The following is an 18,952-nucleotide window of genomic DNA, read 5'->3' on the forward strand; positions in this document are numbered from 1 at the left end:
CAGCAGCCGGGCAAACCTGCTGTGGGTGTAGGAGTGACTGAAGGGATGTCAGCAGGGATGGGAAGGGGTGTGCATGCTCAAGGAATTGCCAACCATGTCACTGCCAAGTTGGCCTGTCCCAGATCACAGAACGATGCAAAAGCCTGATCACAACCCAGAGCTGAGACAAGCTGTCTGAGGCTGTACAATGACAGTGGGCCAGAAAAGGCTGTCACAGGACATGAAAGCCTGGGACAGCTGGGTCATTAATGAACACAGTACTTAACTCTGTGGGCCACAGGGTGCCCATCAGAAGAATGGGGGTAAATGCCTCTGTGCAAGGGCACTGGGAGGAATAAAGTGACAAGAATGCCCCGACACACAGATTTTACAAACAGAATTGTTAGCAAGTTCTCCAGTAGAAGGAAAGAGGCAAGGGTGTAAGAGAACACGGGCACCTACTACATCCCTGGGTCTCAGCCAAACACTTCCGTGACTCATTTAATCCTCATAATCACCGCCTGGACAGCAGAGGAAACTGAGGCTCTAGAAAGGTCGGCTGATGCACTCAAAGGGCACATGGCTGTGTAGGAGTGGGAGTCAGGGATCTGTGCCAAGTTAGTACCTAGAACCACCAAATCCTATGTCTTCCTTTCCCACCACAGGAAAATCAGTGGTGGGCAGGAGGCTTTGCTGGATTCCGAGACAGCAAATGGAAGGAAAACACCTAAGCTTCCAGAGGGAAAAGCACCAAGAGAGTTGGGAACATATTGCTTTCCACAAGGAGAAGAAATCAGAATTCACAGCATATGTGTATACAAATATATATTTCCAAGGTTGCACTGAATCAAATATAATCAGAGAAAAAAACAAGAAAGACTGAGTTTAAAGAAAGTGAAAAATATACTCAACAATCCTTCAAATGAAAGCCAAGCTGCCCGAGGTAGTAATGAGATCTCAATAATATTTCTCTCTCTCCAGCGGTCAGTGATAACTCTGCCAATAAATTCCTGGAGATGCTGAAAAGGCTATCACCTGAAAACAGAGGCGGGGAAATTAATTTGTAACAAAATGGATTTGTTCCTTGGGTGACAACAAAGATAAAAAAGAAGAGCCATGTTCACATCAAGCCTATCCCCGTCCAAAGCCTGGAAGATGGGGAACAATGCAAAGCACAGGATGGTATGGGAAGGCTATTGTGGGGGCTACATTGCATAGCATGATCCTGCTTCTGCAGCCCTGCAAGGATTAGGAAAGACTAGAAGGAGCCCCAAGGAAGTACAGAGCACCCTCATTCTAGGAAGTTTAAAGACAGCCATATATAATGCAAATTTCAAACGATACAAAAACCCTGAAAGAAATGTACAGGACAGCTTTGTCCAGCAAACATTTCCTAATGCCCTAATACTAATATGCTCCACTGACGCTGTGCTAAAGACTAGGGATGAGGGATGAAGAGACAAAGACCCTGCCTATATATAAAGAGTCTAGATGGGAACAAGTAAATACACTCACTAAGACAGTAAGAGTTAGAAGCAGACTCACAATGGAATTAACAGTGTCATGGGACACGGGTGATGAAGAACAAGCTGAGTCTTGACATACAAGTAAAATGGCGCTGAGCCAAGGGGCACAAGTTGGCAGGAGTAAAGGCGTGAAGGTGGGAGGGAGGCACATGTGCTCAGGTAGGCAGTTCGGTGTGGCCGCATACCAGAGAGCCTCATGGGCTGCACAGAGAGCCAGCCCTTCACGCTAGGCAGTGGGAAGAAGTGGAAAATTTTATGCTGGACTAGAGAGTGATGTAGTTAGATTTGTGCTTTTATGATTCTGCACGCTGGAAGCAGTGGGGAAACAGAAGCCAAAGGCAGGCAACAGAAGAGCAGAAGGTTATAATATTACCAGTGAGAGATGGTTGTAGGCCAGCGGGGGCAATGAGGAGGATCATCAACAAGATTGAGAGGCCACATCTGGGAGAGGAAGAAGCCGCAGTCTTCAGGTGAGGGTGCGAGCAAGGAAGGGGAAGGTGTGACTTGGAGTTCCAGAATCAGTCATGGACACCAACCAAACTCTGAGAAACTCAGCCTTCACAGAAAGGCCTTTTCTAACTTCTTGGCAGCTATTTTTCTGGTAGGTTGACAGGAGACAATGATTAACTTAACTGTATACTGTAGACACTGGTAAGCGTGTGCAGTAGGCACTCCAGAGGGTGTCAACCCGGAAGAGACGAGGTAAAGGCAGAGCACGCAAAAGGACACTGAGGTTGTTCAGGGGCGGGGGGCCTAGGCTGGAACTAACTTATAAATGCCATTTCACTGGGGGGCAGGGGCTCTCAAAATATACCTACCTAGCCACTGGGGTGTGGTAGAAAAATATAAAGGAATAATTAACTATGGGGGCAAGAGCCAAAAGAATGTAAAGAAAGAAGCTCTAAGGGGAAATCATGGTCATGCAGGTTCGTTCATGTGCAGGGTCAAGTCATGAGGAAGGAGGCATGGGCAGGCCCGAGTACACCGGACAAGCAGAGAGCAGGTGGGCAGGCAGAAGGAGGAGAACATGAGGGGCTGCTAGCTCAGAGACTTCCCCATGAGGCCCGTGGCTGACCACCTTTCCTGGGACCCCAGGCACAGCCTTCAGATACCCTCTCACAGTTACTTAAGGCTCTTGTGTATAAGGGAGAGGCTTTACAAAGACGCCTAAGGAAACTTCTGGAGCCAATGGATATGTTCACTATATTGATCGTGGTGTAGGGGTGCAGGGAGTAGGGAAGGAAGAGACAGAGGCAAAGAATTTAAGAGAATGAAGATGCAGGCAATCCAGGTATGAATCTAGTCCTGTCACTTACAAGCTATGTGAACCTAGTGGTAAAGTCACTCAACACATTTAAGCCCTAATTTCCTCATCTGCAAAAAAAAGGCCTAAAACCATCTAGCACCAGAGTCGTCGTAAGAATTGAATGAAGTACTCTGTGCACAGGAGAAACTGCTAGCACCATGACTGGTATGCAGGAAATCATGGTGGACGCTTACCTGATTTGATTCTACCCTTATCTCTAACATTCAAAACACGGTCATCAAAAGCTTAACTCTTTCAGAACAACCAATGCAATGGGCAGCAGATAATAACTCAGTACTTGGTTTCTCAACCCTTACTTCAAAGCAAATCAATTATCAAAGCAGCCATTATACTGAAAATGAAATCAAAATGACATAAGACCTCGTGTTCACATGTGCATCTTCCATTCAGAATGTACTGCCATGTCATTAAGAAGGGTACTAGGCAACACACTTCCACTACTGTATTTCACTAGAAATTGTATTCTAAAAGAAGGCAGAAAGAGAACTTTCATTTACTGTGTGCAGGCACTGTGCCAAGTACATTCTTCCACTTTTTCTTCTTAACCCTTTAAGGTAGGCACTACCCTCATGCCCATTTTACAAATCCAGGAAGTCAAGGCTCAGAGAGAGAAAATGATTAACCCAAAGGCACATGGCCAACAACTGGAAGGTCTAAGATTCAACACAGCTTTGACTGACTCCAGAGCCCATGTGTCTTTCACTGAGGACAAGAGAATCCCCAAACAACCAGTCTCTAAAAATAGTAATCATGCTTGCCTAGTCCTTAGATGTAGCTGAAATCACTCACAGTTTATCTTTCTAGAGTAGTTTACCTCTAAAACTCTTCAGTTGCAAATATATTGCTCAAATAATGCTCCTCTGTCATTCCATCACTCATCTTGCTAGTTCCATTTGATGAAACCAGAAACATCCTGATGAACTTCTCTAATACAGAATGTATACTCATCAAAGCCCAAAGCAAAATTGGCCAAATAGTCACTGCATCAGTACTACATTCAAACATTTATGCTTCCCTAAAACACAGTCTCTCAGCAAACAGACTGAATCATACTGTTTTCTAACCAACCTATATGTCAATAAAAAAGATACCATTTAACTGAATTTTCCCATCAGGCCATTTGTTGACTGTCAATGGTAACTAAAACTGACCAAGAAAAGGCAAGTGCACTTTAATTTTCTTTTAGCATTTTGGGGCAAGAAATGGAAATAAGAGAGCAAACTTTTGTGAAGCCTGACTGCAAATTACAAACGTGGTCCTCCTAACAATCCCTTCAAGTACTGATTAAGCCCAGTTTACAATTAAGTTTTATATTTTATAAACAGGCTACGGGGTTACACAAGAAGCAAAATCCATCCCCCCACCCCCAGACCTCTTCGGAGCTCATGTGCGCATGTTCCATCGTCCCCTTTCACGCCTCTCACCAATTCAATTTACCTGAGGTAAAAGAAACCAGAGTACTTGTCAAGGAACCAAAGTTAATGAGTCTTTAAATCTTTTTAATATTCTGGTGTCACTGCAGTTCTGATTTTAGGAAAACTGTATCCCAACACTATGACAATGGCTGACAGTGGCCCAGTATGATTGTGTCCTACAGATATGATGTTCACTGCAAATAGTTTAAAAAGTCTGTACCACTAGGTGGAATTTCAAATTATCTATTTAGCACAACTTGATTTCATTTTTAAGTTTTTGTTTCTGCACTATTTCAGGGTTAGGGGAGACTGGTATAAATTACCTCACACAAACACTACAAGTAACATTACCTGTTAAGGTTAAAACTTTAACTACCTTGCTGAGGTATGCTGCTGGGGTCTCATTAGAGCAGGCAATCTCACATTCCGCCGCGTACAACACACTAAGTTCCAGCCTCTCCCAATTACAATGCAACGCAAATCTCAAAGGACATCTGAAAAGCCTACACAGCTCAGGCACCCACTGCAGACACACAAGCACCTCTAATGGAACATGGCAGCTTTCTAAACTAAATATTCACACGCAGGGACAGGAATGCTTCGCTCGGCCTTACCCCACACTGAAGAGCGGATGCTAATTAAAAGGCCACACTGACTCAGGAAATGACCACCCAGACAACTTCAGATACTGTCTGGAGTTGAATTTTCCTATTTCCAAGTATGTTCGGCTGTCTAAACTTCCAAGATTATACAAGTGAAAGAGCAGGAGCCCTCATGCCTTTGAACATGAAGCCACTTGTCCAGAATGGTCTCCTTTCCTCTGCATCTCCCTGACCAACTTCAAACAAGACAAAAAATTATTCTAGTGGGCAGTCACGTGCTCTCTGAGGCCAGCTTTGAGTCCCTTGACAGATTCTACCAATGCCTCCCCCACACTACCACCATGTCCCCCTTATATGCACCATCCTCATGCTTCTCATGCCGCAGTTTCAGTCATTTGTGGGCCTGTCTACCCTACTAGGTTGTAAATGTCGCTAAGAAAGGGACCTTGTCTCATAATCAGGCACAGAGCTTGGCACCTGGTTGGAGATCAATAAAACTGGTAAACGGAATGCAAGGTCACCCTGCATGTCTCAGAATGACCCCCCCCAACCAACAGTTTACAAAGGCCTTCATGGTGACTCCAGTGGGGATATAAAAGATCTTCTGGTAGGTACCAAGAACTTCCCGTTGCTCTGCCCACTGCCCCTCTGCCTTTGCCAGTTTTAATGTGATTTTTGAGAAAGCACCATTTTTTAAAAGCCTTCATAATAGCAGAAGGTATCCAGGGTATATTCGTTCTTACCGTAATCACTATTTTTGGAAGTGTTTTACTTCGGCTAGCAAAACCTAGACTCGGCTGTGATGCAAAAAAAATAACTGTCATAATAGTCGTAATGGCTTTGAAATATCTCATCTAAGCCAACTTTACTCTCATGCCTCTTAAGAATTGCCAATCCCTTCAAATATTGGCAGTTCCATTTATTCAGATCTTCCGATACATAAAATTTGCTGACTTTTCTCCCCTTGAGTTGATACAGATATATGAAAACTGTGAGACTTTTTTTTTCTTGGCTAGAAATGAAACTTCTCTGCCTGTGCGAATTATAGGGGCACCTTTAAATTACCATATGTTCTAGATCACAAGGTAAAAACGGTACAGCAGCCCATGAAAACTTTCCAGCCCGTGAAAGCTGACAATTAACTCACTGAAATACAGTTCAAGCCCTCAAGTTCCCCTCCTCTTGTGAGTAGTAGTCCTATTTACATATAAATATCCTGTGTTAGTAAGTTTACTGTTCTTATTTTATATTCATTTACATGTACAATGTATACATAGGTACTACATTTAAATATTTAGCCCCAAATGTTATTTTAAACTTAATTTTTCCACAGAGCTATTTTATTTTTTAAAAATTAGAAGAAACTTTGCTAAAATTCTTAATCACACTTCAGTGTATATTAGCAAATGTGTAATGTTTGGCTGCTTTGCACACCCACATGCCCACTGCCTCCCCCTTTCTGATATCACACACCACAGAAGTATAATAAACCATGTTAATATTTCATACCACTGTGAAATATGCTGGAGTATCAATTCAACATCTGCTGTCTTTAGGGTCCGAGAGTCCCGCCGAGACACTTTCAATTTGTAATTGAGTTCTATGCTGAATTAATCAGCAGTTTATCTTTTTTACTAAAATAACGTCTTCACCACTAACCCAGATTTACATTAACAATTTATGCCAAATTACCTGCCAAGGCAAACTTATAAGATTCTAAGCTACCATCCAGTAATACTCATTCCTATATTTCATATATTTCTCCAACCTACACACAAGAACAGCAGCAATCCATTGTTCAAGAGCTTGCAAGCCTCTAACCACAGATGACCTCTTGGATCTGTGACACAGTCTCCCTTCTGACAGTGAAATTCAGGGTGGTTTTCCCCTCTTCTTCTGAAAATCATTCTTCAATAAATGGTTATGATTCCAAATTTTTACAAAGTAAGATTTCTAGAATGGAATGAAATCAGTGAGTAATAAAAGAGCTTCTTTTATTTTCCTTTCCAAGGAGCTATGACATCAAATCTTGGCCTGGCTTAAGTAACAGAAAAAGACAATCTAGATAAAGGGAGCATTTTTAGTGTCTTAAATTTTGTCCCTGAGACCAAGTTTGCTGCAAAGGCAATTCAATTTGATTAAGAGATGGATAAGAAAGCCATTTTCTCTTTGATATGATGCAGAGTATTTTATTAGCAATACTATCTTACTTTTAAATTCTACCTGTACAGTTGAAAGTCACCAAACATTTATTTCTATTCACCATTATCCCTGAATCTAGCTCTTGCCTCTCTCTGATCGAAGAGCCTCTGGTCACAGAGAAGTTACATTTTGTCTGCTGGTTCTTTGCCAAAGGTGCAGCAATGTACTTTGTGAACTATTTCTCTTATATGGTATATTTTCCCCTACCTTTCACAGTTACAGGAAATATGTAAAATGAAAACATTTTAAATGGAACACCTGCTCCAAAGAAATGCATCATAAATAATTACCTATTTCAATCTATATTGCCTATAGCTGTATAAATCATACAGAATGACCTCTTTCAATACTACGTCTGGATTACAGCACCAAGCGTAATGCTCTGCATTCAGCTGGTACCCAGTAAATACCTGCTGATTATATTGTTATTTAAGAAAATTAATTTTAGTGTGTACACAGCACAGTGGAAGACATGAAACAATTTTTGCACAGAAATATTTCTGGCAGAAAATTCAACAAAGAATACTCAAAGTCAGTAATGTAACAGTATAGCATTTGTAGTATTTTCATTACTCCTCAAAAAATTAGAAATGCAGACTTCCAAATTTTACACAGTCACTTTCTTAAGATTTGTTCATCTTGAATTCCAAAGGCCTGACCCCAAAAGGAATCCATTCCTGGCTCATCAGAGATTATACTATACCTTTCTCTTTCTTTCTTGGCCTCCTCCCATTTAATCCCCTTTTATTTCCTGCAACTAAATGCGAAGAATAGGACACACTTTCTAACATTTCCTTCAACCCTTCCCTGAAATATCCTACTCTGAACTTCAACTTTTATCAAAGGCAGAATACAATGGTAAGGGTGGAAATGATTACCAGCCACCACCATTAACTGGGGCTCTGAAGATGCAGAGATGGAAAAGACAGACCTGGCCAGAGGGATGGACATTCAGATGGCCATTTCTAAGTAAAGGAAGACTGAGGAATCCTAGAGAACCAAAGGGAGAGAAGCATTACTTGTGAAATTCCACCTTCTGTATGGTAGGGAGCAAAGTCCTGGTCTTGAATCTTCAGGTAATAGACGAAAATAACTCACATCTGCCTGTTTTATAAAATACCACAAAATGAAAATGTGAGCAAGAAGATCCAAGGGAGTGACCTTAACTCAGTAAAAGTCCCTTTCAGCCTCTCCAAAGTCAGCCTACCAATGGGTTCAAATTCAGGAGAACATACTCACTTTTTAAGTGGAGGACAAACCAAAATATCTGATGTTGGTGTGAATGAAGCTTTAACCATCAACAGGACCTTCTCATTACCATCTAGTCTAAAGGTTTAACGGTAATTCTGCAAATCACCCACTGAACTATAATGCCAATTTCAATATCTATTCGTTTCTAAAGTTAACTATTAACTCTAATAGGGCCCAGGGGTTATATTTTTGGGTACTGACATCTCTAAATACTAAGGCTTTATGTTAAATACAACCAGAGAAAAAATTATTGGGGGACATTAATACAGTTTTTGATCTAGCAATAAATATATAATTTACTATGTCTAATGCTTCAGGTCTTAAAGAAAGTCAATAATTAGGAATTATGACTAAAAGCAAATGACAGAAATAGCTTCAGGGAGAGCCTCTAAAAAGGACCTTTCAATATTTAAACAAATGCACAACCAACCCAATTACTGCCCAAATTCAGTGCATAAAGAAGTGTGTCAAGTGTTTCAACAGTTACATCTAAACCTTGCCATAGTTACATTAGTTCTTAACCAATAAGGAATCATCAAAACCACAATGAGATACCAATGCACACCCACCAGGATGGCTATGATCAAAATGACAGTAAGTGTTGGCAAGGATGTGCAGAAATTAGAATCTTTATTACACTGCTATTAGCTACTCTGGAACCCAGTCTGGTGGTGGCTTAAAAGGTTAAACACAGAGCTATCATATGACCCATCCATCTGCCTTTCAGGTATATGCCCAAGAAAAATGAGAACATATATCCACACAAAGCAAAAACAATCCAAATGTCCATTAACTAATGAAATGTGGTATGTCCTTGGAATCAATTATTATTCAGCTACAAAAAAGGAAAGGGTACCAATAAATGCTACAACATGCAGGAAATATGCAAATACTGTAAGTTAAAGAAGCCAGTCACAAAATACCACATATTTTATGATTCCTATTATATGAAATGTCCAGAATAGGCAAATTGATAGAGACAGAAAGTAAATTAGTTGTTGCCTAGGGCCAGTCATGTTAGGGTAAGTGGTAAGTGACTACTAGTGGGCATGGGGTTTCTTCTGAGGGTAATGGAATGTTCTAAAATAGGTGGTAGTGATAACTGTACAACTTGTGACTATGGTAGAAATCACTGAATTGTACACTTAAAGTAGGTGAGTCGCATAAATGAAAATTATCTCTCAATGAAGCTGTTATTAAAATAAGGCACCCAACATTTTCAGACCAGAGGACCTAAAAAAAAATCAAAACATTTAGTAACATGTCAGAGGTCAGAGAACGCACATTCTAGTCATAACTGTTTTAAAACTACAGATCACAAATACAAAAATGTAAGCATAAATTCTTAATAGTATTAATAAGAACGAATTTTGGCTCCGTTTATTTTTTCCCAGACATACCAGATACCTGAACAGATGTAGCAACCAGACAAACATAACCTTAAAATCGAAAAATGTTGGAAAAGTGAGTCAAGTTCAGCTCATTAAGCTGACACCCACTAAAGTGCTACAAGAAAAACGGTCTTAAGAGCCATCAGTATCAATATGGACAGGACAATCGTTCATGATAGCTATCGAAGGCCCAATACATTTTTTTATTTTGCATTTACTTAAAACTCCATTTGATGCCAACAGGGTTCAAGTTGCACAGGAATGTGCCTCGGCTAAACAATGATCGTCTTCCTTGATCTACACTGTCTGCTGTGTGGGTTCCGCCAGCAAACCTCTCAGCAAGTGGTCACCTTCCTACGGAGTCATTAAACCTCCGAATGTCAGCTGGTGGGATTAGCCAGCAGCTTCCACACCTGAGCCCCTATGGCAGGGACAGAGGCACTTGGATCAAGATCACTAATGAATACAGAATTCATAGGCTGCTTGTCAGGGCTCCTGAGCTCAGAGTTGCACAGATGCAACCTAAATAAGACGGAGGACAGAACAATTGTTGACAAAGATTAAAAAGTTTTGGCAGTTGGGGAAAAAAGAGCACCTCATTATTCAAATATGATAGTCTTGCTTATTTTTTTGTTGTTGTTCAAGTTATTCATGATTTGCCTCAATGGGCAAACACCATTCACAATATTTAAAGGCTTCTTGCTCTCCTTACTGAATTTGAAGAGAGCTATGCCATCTGAACATCAGCTATACAGAGAAAAACAGTGCTCTTAGAACCTGAAAATCCTGAGAGGGTGGGAAAATCACAGGATATTTGGGGTGGAGAACAGGTAAAAGATAAAAATTAATGTTGATGAATTCAAAGAGAAAAAAAAAATATCTCCCATAGCCAAATGACTTATGTTTTTCCTAATATCTCTGTTTTGGTAACTCCCTTGCATCTTTCTATTCCTGAGTTCCTTCCAGTCACTGAAGAGGTCCACACACCTCCTCTGACATTTGTTTGGCTGCCTGGCATCTTCACAAGGCCTCATCAGAGAAAAGCAAAGCCTAAGCAGCCCAGACCTCTGCTCACCTGGAATAAGATGTCTTCCTCACTGCGTTGTCAAAGAATTACAGACCTAGCAAAGAGTCAGCACAGCACAGTGATGGATCACAACAGAGGCTCCAAAGCCAGACTGACCAGGGTTCAGAGCACGATTCCATCACTGACTGTCTGCATGACCTTGGGCAAGATATTTGACCTCTCTACATCCTCGTTTTGTTCCCTACAAAATGGGGATACAAAGTATAGACCTCACACGATTGTTGAAAAGTAAGTAAGATAATGCAGAGAAAGCTGTTAGAATTGCGCCTGGCATGGCATAAACACTCAGCAAGTGTTACGGTGATGACTGCATCTCTAATCTCCCCGTCCCCAGCCAAAAGGCAGATACTCCCATGGTCTGTGTCATGCACTGAATTGACTTGTCTTGTCATTACAGCTACTACATAGGCCTTTCTCTGATTTTAAGATTTCAGATGGAAAGAAGAATCATATCTTCCTACACTGTGCTATATAAATCCCCAAGCCTGATGTGAGTACAAATAATCATGTCCATCGTTGCTACGTGGTGTTTGTATCCTACTACTGAGTAACTGAATAAAAGAGGAGCAGCTGCCCTATTTTAGAGCCAATTTTGTGCACAACACCTCAGGAGGTGTTTTACAGACTACATCTAATCCTGATGGCAACCTGCAGGCAGGTCTCTGGATACCCATCTTCTAGATGAACGATCTTAGGCCATGGCTTGCCCAGAGTCATGCCAGGAGTTCAGTGGAAAGAGACTCACAGCCCAATCCTCTAGTTCCTAAGCTCCCATGCCCCTTTCCATCTGACCACGCTGAACTCATGTTTTATATTTTCCTTTGGGACTAGTCTATATAAATCCCCAAGCTGATCCAAACTGAACAAATTGTTTTAATCAAAATAATGCATATCTCTTACACTATTGTCCATCTACAAAACACAAGTGTACCTATAACTTCAGTGTCTTTCTGCTACTGGACTTAAAAAAAAAACTACAGCTATTTCTAAGGTTTGCTGTCAGGACACCATATTGGTATCAACTCCCCCATTATTAAAAGTGGCTCTATAGCTGCCTGCAAGGATAGATTAATTCTGTTTCCTCAGTAGCTAGGTGTTTGGCATCACGTTTGTGAGGTAACCACAAGCCTTTAGGGCGATAGCTGCTCACATCTTTAGCAAAATCTATAAGGGCTTCTCTAGAGGCCGGCAGCTGCCGAGTGATGAAATATGATTCCATAAATCAGACAGCTGAAGTGGCACTTGTACACGTCACCATCCATCTTCATAGCTTCTCTCTGAAGGGTACAGGGTAAGAGCTCATCCGTCGGTACTGAGACCAGAGAAAGGATCATCCCAGCTGGCACTGACTATGCATGTGCTACTTAAAACTGAAGACACACTAAAACTAGGGGAAGAAAAAGACCCTGCTGGTGTTAGCACGCCTCAGGCAGTGGTAGAAGCTTCAGCAACTCATCTTCCAAAGGCAGAGAGCCAGAGCTCTAGAAACCTGCAAAAATTGGCTAAGCCTGCAGTCTTCTTTCTTTAAGTTGAGCATCTTCAAAGTCTAGAATTCTAACTGTAGGGCACAGCAGCTGCCACCGCAGATCTGATCCTCTCAGCTTTTGGCAGCTCTCAACTTGAGATTCTAGCAAAAGAATTTTTCAAGTTGCTATTATTGCCTGTCATGGATTTATAAATATTGTGCACTATCTGCTGTGGCATGGCTCTCATGGGACGCCAGAGCATGCCAAATGCAGAACAGAATGAAAAACAGTTTCTATTCTTCAAATAAATGCTAATTTTTTTTTAACTGTGCTCACACGATGTGTTTGGTGACCAACTTCAATAGTACAGAATATGTATCAGAGAGGGGGAAAAAAGCTGATTGTCTTTTCCAGCAACATTCAGCTGCTACTTTCATTAAGCTTGTTTAATTAGATTCCAGATGCTAATTTGCAAGTCGATACCAGAGGGTGCAGGACAGTTTGCCTTTGAATCATCTCCCTGTGATGTGTGGGTCCTGCCGCACACCACCACCCTTCAGCGGCCCTCACACGCTATTCGACAATTAGTGCAAAGGGGGAACATTGATCTTGACAGACTAAATATTAATCTTCTATCCATTTTAATGAATTATAATCTTCAAGAGTTTAAATTTCTCACAGGGCCAAATGAAAACATTTCTTTAAGTTATCTTATTCATTCCCTAATTCCCTCTTCACCCTAAAATAAAATGTTTTTATTTCAACAATTTTAGCAATTTCCAAGATACATACTTGCATGAAGTTAACAGCATATTTCCAGGTATTATGATCAAACTCCTCATACTTAACTGGCAAATGGGCTCAAAAGGCCACAGTTTGATTATCACTAGTTTCTTGTCTAGTTAGCCTGTGGGTAATAACCAGGATCAGGGCTTCATTCTTATACCAGGCCTTAACAATAGAAAAAAAGTCTGGGGGAATGGCTAAATGCAATTCATCAACAACAAAACCTCTAATATAACTGACCCCTTTGTCATCAGGTCAACTCATACAATTCAAAATCCACTACTGTGCTAATATAGAGGGACAGTAGCCGAATAAGAACCTTTGCTGAAAAAAATAATGCATGAGATTTATCACCAGTAATACAATTTTTTATGCCTTTATTTCTATCACAGGTGGATATGATGAATAAGGCAAAGTTATCAAACTGTTTCAAAGGAAGGTTAACCTGGGGACAACTAAGCGAAGTTGTATTTGACACCTCTGTAAACACTCACTCAACAAATACCGGCTGAAATACCTACTCTGAACCAGTTACCATGCTAGGTTCAAGGACACAGAAATGAAGAAGCACAGTTCCTGCCGTTGGAGGACACTTCCAGGCTAACAGCAAAGAGAGAAAACAAGAAGATGAAAATTCTAAGACCACCATGGCAGTGTTAGGGCCACAACTGGGTGAGAATTTTTAAAGATTTTAAAGTCCCTTAAACTCACATGCTTATCTGACAGTTTCTCAGAAACCCCAAACAGGGCTTTTACCTGAGGCAAGTCATTGGCTCCGATAACTTGAAACAGCAGAGGCCCATCTTAGGCAGTTATGAATCCCAGCTGGGTTTCATTGGTCTGCTTTTTGGCCTGTAATTTCCCAGTGAGCATTTGCCCTTTGCCCTGTCTTCGTTTGCCTGTGTACTTAATGGGTGTTTGCTTTGTTTACTCTGCCCCAATGCTGTATGTCATTTGAGAAGTGTGCTAGTTATCTTCCTGTTATCTCAAAAAAATGTTCAGCACTTTTCAGATGGGAAAAAGTCCCCTCCATTTCCCAGATGGTTTCTGATGACTCAGATTTTAACTAGGGTTATCCTGTCTCAAACACACACTGAACATCAGCAGCTGAAGAACATAGATGACTTCATGGCCCCTGCCATCAAGGGTCTCTCTCAATGACAAGTAAGAGAGAGGCCCCTGAAACCAGCTGTAAAACAATGGGACAGGTATGTACAATGGAGTACAGGGACACGGATAAATGAGGAAGCAATGAGGGCACTGCTGGCAGCTAACACTGTACTCAAAGAACAGCGAGCGTGCAAGGAGCGAAGGGGAGCAGGAAGTGGACCTAGGTTTCCCAGGGTGTAATATATGCACCCTGGACTCACACATGATGGTGATACATGAATACATTCTTTATTTATACTAATAGCGTGTGCTCATTTTCACGTATCTTGAGGGAAAAAGTAACCAGCACATCAAACCCAGAATTTCATAAACTATATTTTAAAAATAAATTTAAACTAAAAAGATAAACAGGGACGAGGACAAAGGGGACGGACTAGAAAGGGGCACTAGGCAGTGAAGGAAACGTTTTTATGTCTTGATTTGACTGACAGGTATCTGGGAAATTACAAATGCCAAGTCTATCAAACTATACACTTAAGACCTGTGTATTATATGTAAATGGTATCTCAATTCATAAAGAGTAAGTTTATCTAAAAGAAAAATTTCAAGAGAAATAATAGTACAGGTGGCATGTGGATATGGCAGAAACCTTAAATGTGACATGCAAATGATGAGTTCAAGAAATCATGTTAGGCTAGCCCTGTCTAATAGAAATACATGAACCACATAGGTAGTTTTACATTTTCTAGTATAACTACATTTTAAAAAGTAGAAGTAGGTGAAATTAATTTTAGCATTTTTATTTAACCCAATATACTTAAAATAGTACTGTTTCAACATGTAATCAATGTAAATATTAATGTGACATAGCTTTTAAATATTTTATACTAAATTTTTGAAATCTGAAGTGACTCATACTTCAAGCACCTCTCAACTCAGACTAGCCACATTCAAGAGCTCAGTAGCTAGCTAGGTACTTGTTGGTGGCTACTACTGGACTGTGTAGCTAAAGATAGTGGGAAAACATTAAAGATTTTTAGGGAGGGAGGGACTTTCATCCCATAAAGAACCATAGTCTATGCCCAGCACAGTCCAAGGCACAGGTTTGTAGTTAAAAAAAAAAAAAAAAAAAAAAATCCTCAAATTTATTTAATAATAAAGCCAGGAGTTTCTTTAATGAGTCTGGCCTAAAAATTACTTTTTGGCAAACAATTCAAAATCATGATAACCTACAACTGCCCCCTCCTAATGCAGTTCTCTGGGAAGCGGGCAGCAGTTCCTGTCCTGGCAATCCTGCAAGATCCGAGAGGCAGCAATGCTCTCTTGGGCTTCGGTGTGAGGCCCATCCAGAATCCGCTCCCAGACTGCAAGGGCATAAGGAGACTGGTCATCCAACCCTGCAGTCCCAACGTGGGCAAAAAGGAAAAGTTATGGAGGGCATCTTGCCACAGAAAGACAGCAAGTCTCCCTGGAAAGGAAAGGGAAAAGTTTGGAAATTTGAAGCCAAAATGTTTCTACAAGTTCTAGCAAATGCAAGAGCCAGAAATGACACCTTTCCAAATTCTCTTTCATAGCAGAGGAGTCACCCAAACAGTGTCCTCTCAACTCTGCTGAGCAGCCTCAGCCTTCCACTGAAACTGCATCATATAATCTTCACCAAGAGAAAGCAGGTGACCAGCAGTTACTGCTTGGTCTTCACAATAAACTTTATTATCTATTAAAATCTCCTTAGATTTTTAAAGTATTATCTCCTGACAGCTGTTACACTATTACCTGTCTATTGTTTACTTTTAAACTCACTTCACTGGAGAAACAGTTACTACTTTTACCTTCATGAAGTGATTTCTGTTGATTGTCAATCTGTGTCACGTTTCAATTAACTTCAAGTGAACAAAAAAACAGTCATCTGAAATTGTAAATGTAATTAATCAATCTGAAATAAAAATTTGGTCAGCCTGTTTTAAGGCCTCACAGCTACGACACAACATTTAATGGTTGGAGTTAAAGATAAAACTGATCTAAGGAACACATCCTTAGATTGGTAATATCAGAAGTTTTATTGAAGGGATGACCACATTTCTCATTACTTCCCCAAATCACATCAGTATTAAAGCCATGGCCTTTTTATCATTTCAAATCCAAATTCTAAATAAATAATGTAAAAGTACTATAGCAGAGTGTTAATGTATTTCATGCTTTCAACTTTTTCTGCAATTCTCATTTTTCTTTAACACATGGAAGTCCCAATCAATTGGAAATAGATAAAGCTTTCAAGAAAATTTGAAAAGATTAATGTGGTTTAAAGGAGGGCTTGACATTACTGAAGCGATTTTCTAAATGAAAATCATCAGAGTCTTTCTCCCTATACCTTTGTTAGTTCTAATGGATTTGTGGAGCCTCAGGAACTCCTTTCGTTAAGACTGAAAACTGGGAGACCTTTCTTTCTAAGGAACCTTGTGTATCTTTTTTCTCTGAACTTAAGAACCCCAAACAGAAAAAAAATGCTGATATGGGTATACATTTTCACATTCAGAAATGAGAACAGAATCCTAATCTCATTTATAGTTGATATTTGGACCTGTTTACTATTCTTAATTAGAGCAAGACACTATTATTTGTACTATAAAACACCTAGCTAAATCCTATCTTTAGTCACATGTTTTACTCCTACAGATGCCCAAGAAAGGGAAGAAATCTAGCCATCAGTGACCACGTTACTTATATGTGCTACTTTCATGTACCTAGGGTGTGGCATGTCTCTCTGGCAAAAGACCCCATCCTGGCTGAACAGCATCCACATCCCTACATTCTCTGGCTCTCATAGCACATGGCCCAAACCTAAAGGGCAGAGAGAGCTTCAGAGCTCCAATGACAATGAGCTGGTAGAAAAGCAAAAAATTTTAAATATGCAATCTTCTCCAAAGGTGAATTAGACATTAGGCATAAAGCAATGTCAAAAATAATTCCCCGAGACATCCTTTGGTATCTAAACAAAACAATATCACAAAGGCAGAAATGGCAGAAACCCGCATATGAAGGAATAGGGTAAACCACTCATAAACAATAAAGAGCCTACTAAATGGTTGAAAACAAGTTGACACTCCCCGTCAAAATAGTAGTATCTATCAAAAAACCAAGAGATGATGAACGCCACCTTCAGGACTTATTTGACTACAAGCTGGTTTAGCAGCAAGGATAAAGCACAGTAGAGGAACAATGTCCCAGGAAGTATCCAAGCATACTGAACACTCCTTTGAAAGTACAATGGAAGAACTGTGGGCTTATTTTGGAGTTTCTGGGGGGCAGGGAGTATATCTCCAAAAGTTACCATCCCACCCACCACTTAAGAAAATATATTAAAGAATCTCTCATAAATGAGACACTAGATTTGTCCCACTCTGAGAACAGTCTGCTACACAGATGATCTTGTACCAATCTTCTGCAAGATGCAAAACAATCTATAGTGGTTTTTTTAAATGCCCCATTTTCAGGCCAGGTCTGTGTGACATGCAAAAAACATATGGTTTCTCTATTCCTAATGAGATAACAAAAAAAAATCTGTCATTTCAAGACACCATGACACAGAAAGCTTAGGGCACAAGAAAACATTCTACACCGCAGCGCATTTACAGCCAAGAAAATTCCTAGACAGCCCAAAGGCCAGAGCGGAAGTCTGAGCACTGCCGGCGCCTCAAGCTGGAGCAGGGGCCCGGCACAGCCACTCCAAAATGAAGCTTTTCCAAGCAACTGGTCTTCTCAGCAACTATAGTATCTGTGCCAAAGAGCGTTCCAACTAACAACAGTGCTCTACAAGTTTTGGAGGAATCGGCAGTCAATTTGTAAATGTCCCACATACAACTGGAAAACATTTTGAAAGAGAGCAAAACTGCAGGGATTCACGTACCTCCATATCTGGCCTAAACTTATCTTCAAACACAGCCATTGCTGCTAAGGAGCCAGAACCTGTAAGAAAAAGATGTATTTTTAGTATACTTACCAACTCCCAGTTTCTCCATCTCAAGTTTACCCCGGGGCAGCAAAAATGGCAAAACACGCCCAATGTCACAGTCAAGTACAGCGTAAATATTAATCCTGTAGGGCCACATAAACCAGGGAAACACTGCTCTACGAAAGCCTGGAGTCACACTTACCACTATCTCGGGTAAACCTGTAACTGGCCCTACTTCTCCTAGAGACAGGAGTAATTGTAAATTATTCACAGTAAAATGCTGAAGCATGAAAATGAGGTATGGGAGAATGTGTTTTTTCAAAAAGTGAATGCCACATAATTTCATATACCCTATGGTATGAGTCGTGTGCTCCACAACTGTGCCCTGGCAGGCTGCTGGGTACAGTACTAAATACCAAGCCAGTTAGAAAGAATAGATTGTTTTAATGAGCTGGCCCTAGTAGTCACCTTGACACACTGGGAAGAAACTACACACCAGCAATGGTAATAGGACCATGAGCTGCAGCCACCAGGTTATTCCAGCTATAACTATAAAACACTTTATTAGGTGGCATTTACTTGGAGCTATTATTTTTAGTTTATACTTCGAAGAGTAACAGCTGAGTAGACAAAATGACAAAGAAACAAAAATTTATTATCACAACAGCAAATGGCTGAAAGGTTATGCTGCATGGATATTAACATCAAATTTCTCCCTACAAGAGCAGGATGTAATGGCATCCCAAGTAAGTATGGGCTCCCTCTGAATGCATGTAAAAGGCAGCTCAGCGCTACTTGAAAATTCCAACTTGCTTTGTTCAGAAACCAGAGAATCTTTAGAAAATCATCATTTTGTCTTAA

The 18,952-nt window shown here is 40.5% G+C and overlaps 1 protein-coding gene and 1 long non-coding RNA gene across 2 annotated transcripts in view; one reads left to right on the forward strand and one right to left on the reverse strand.

The window, feature by feature from the left end:
• Nucleotides 1-18,952, reverse strand: part of PSMB7 (proteasome 20S subunit beta 7) — a 65,737-nt gene that overhangs the window by 9,463 nt on the left and 37,322 nt on the right. Inside the window, exon 6 of the mRNA XM_036913978.2 lies at nucleotides 18,047-18,105. Coding sequence (XP_036769873.2) covers nucleotides 18,047-18,105 — 59 coding nt within the window. The remainder of the gene's footprint in view (nucleotides 1-18,046; nucleotides 18,106-18,952) is intronic.
• On the forward strand, nucleotides 10,935-14,626 carry LOC130683042 (uncharacterized). Its single transcript, XR_008996633.1, has 3 exons — nucleotides 10,935-11,008; nucleotides 11,208-11,270; nucleotides 13,425-14,626. It is a non-coding gene; the product is annotated as an uncharacterized LOC130683042 (long non-coding RNA).

This window comes from Manis pentadactyla, chromosome 3 (genome assembly GCF_030020395.1).
Source record: "Manis pentadactyla isolate mManPen7 chromosome 3, mManPen7.hap1, whole genome shotgun sequence".
Taxonomy (NCBI): domain Eukaryota; kingdom Metazoa; phylum Chordata; class Mammalia; order Pholidota; family Manidae; genus Manis; species Manis pentadactyla.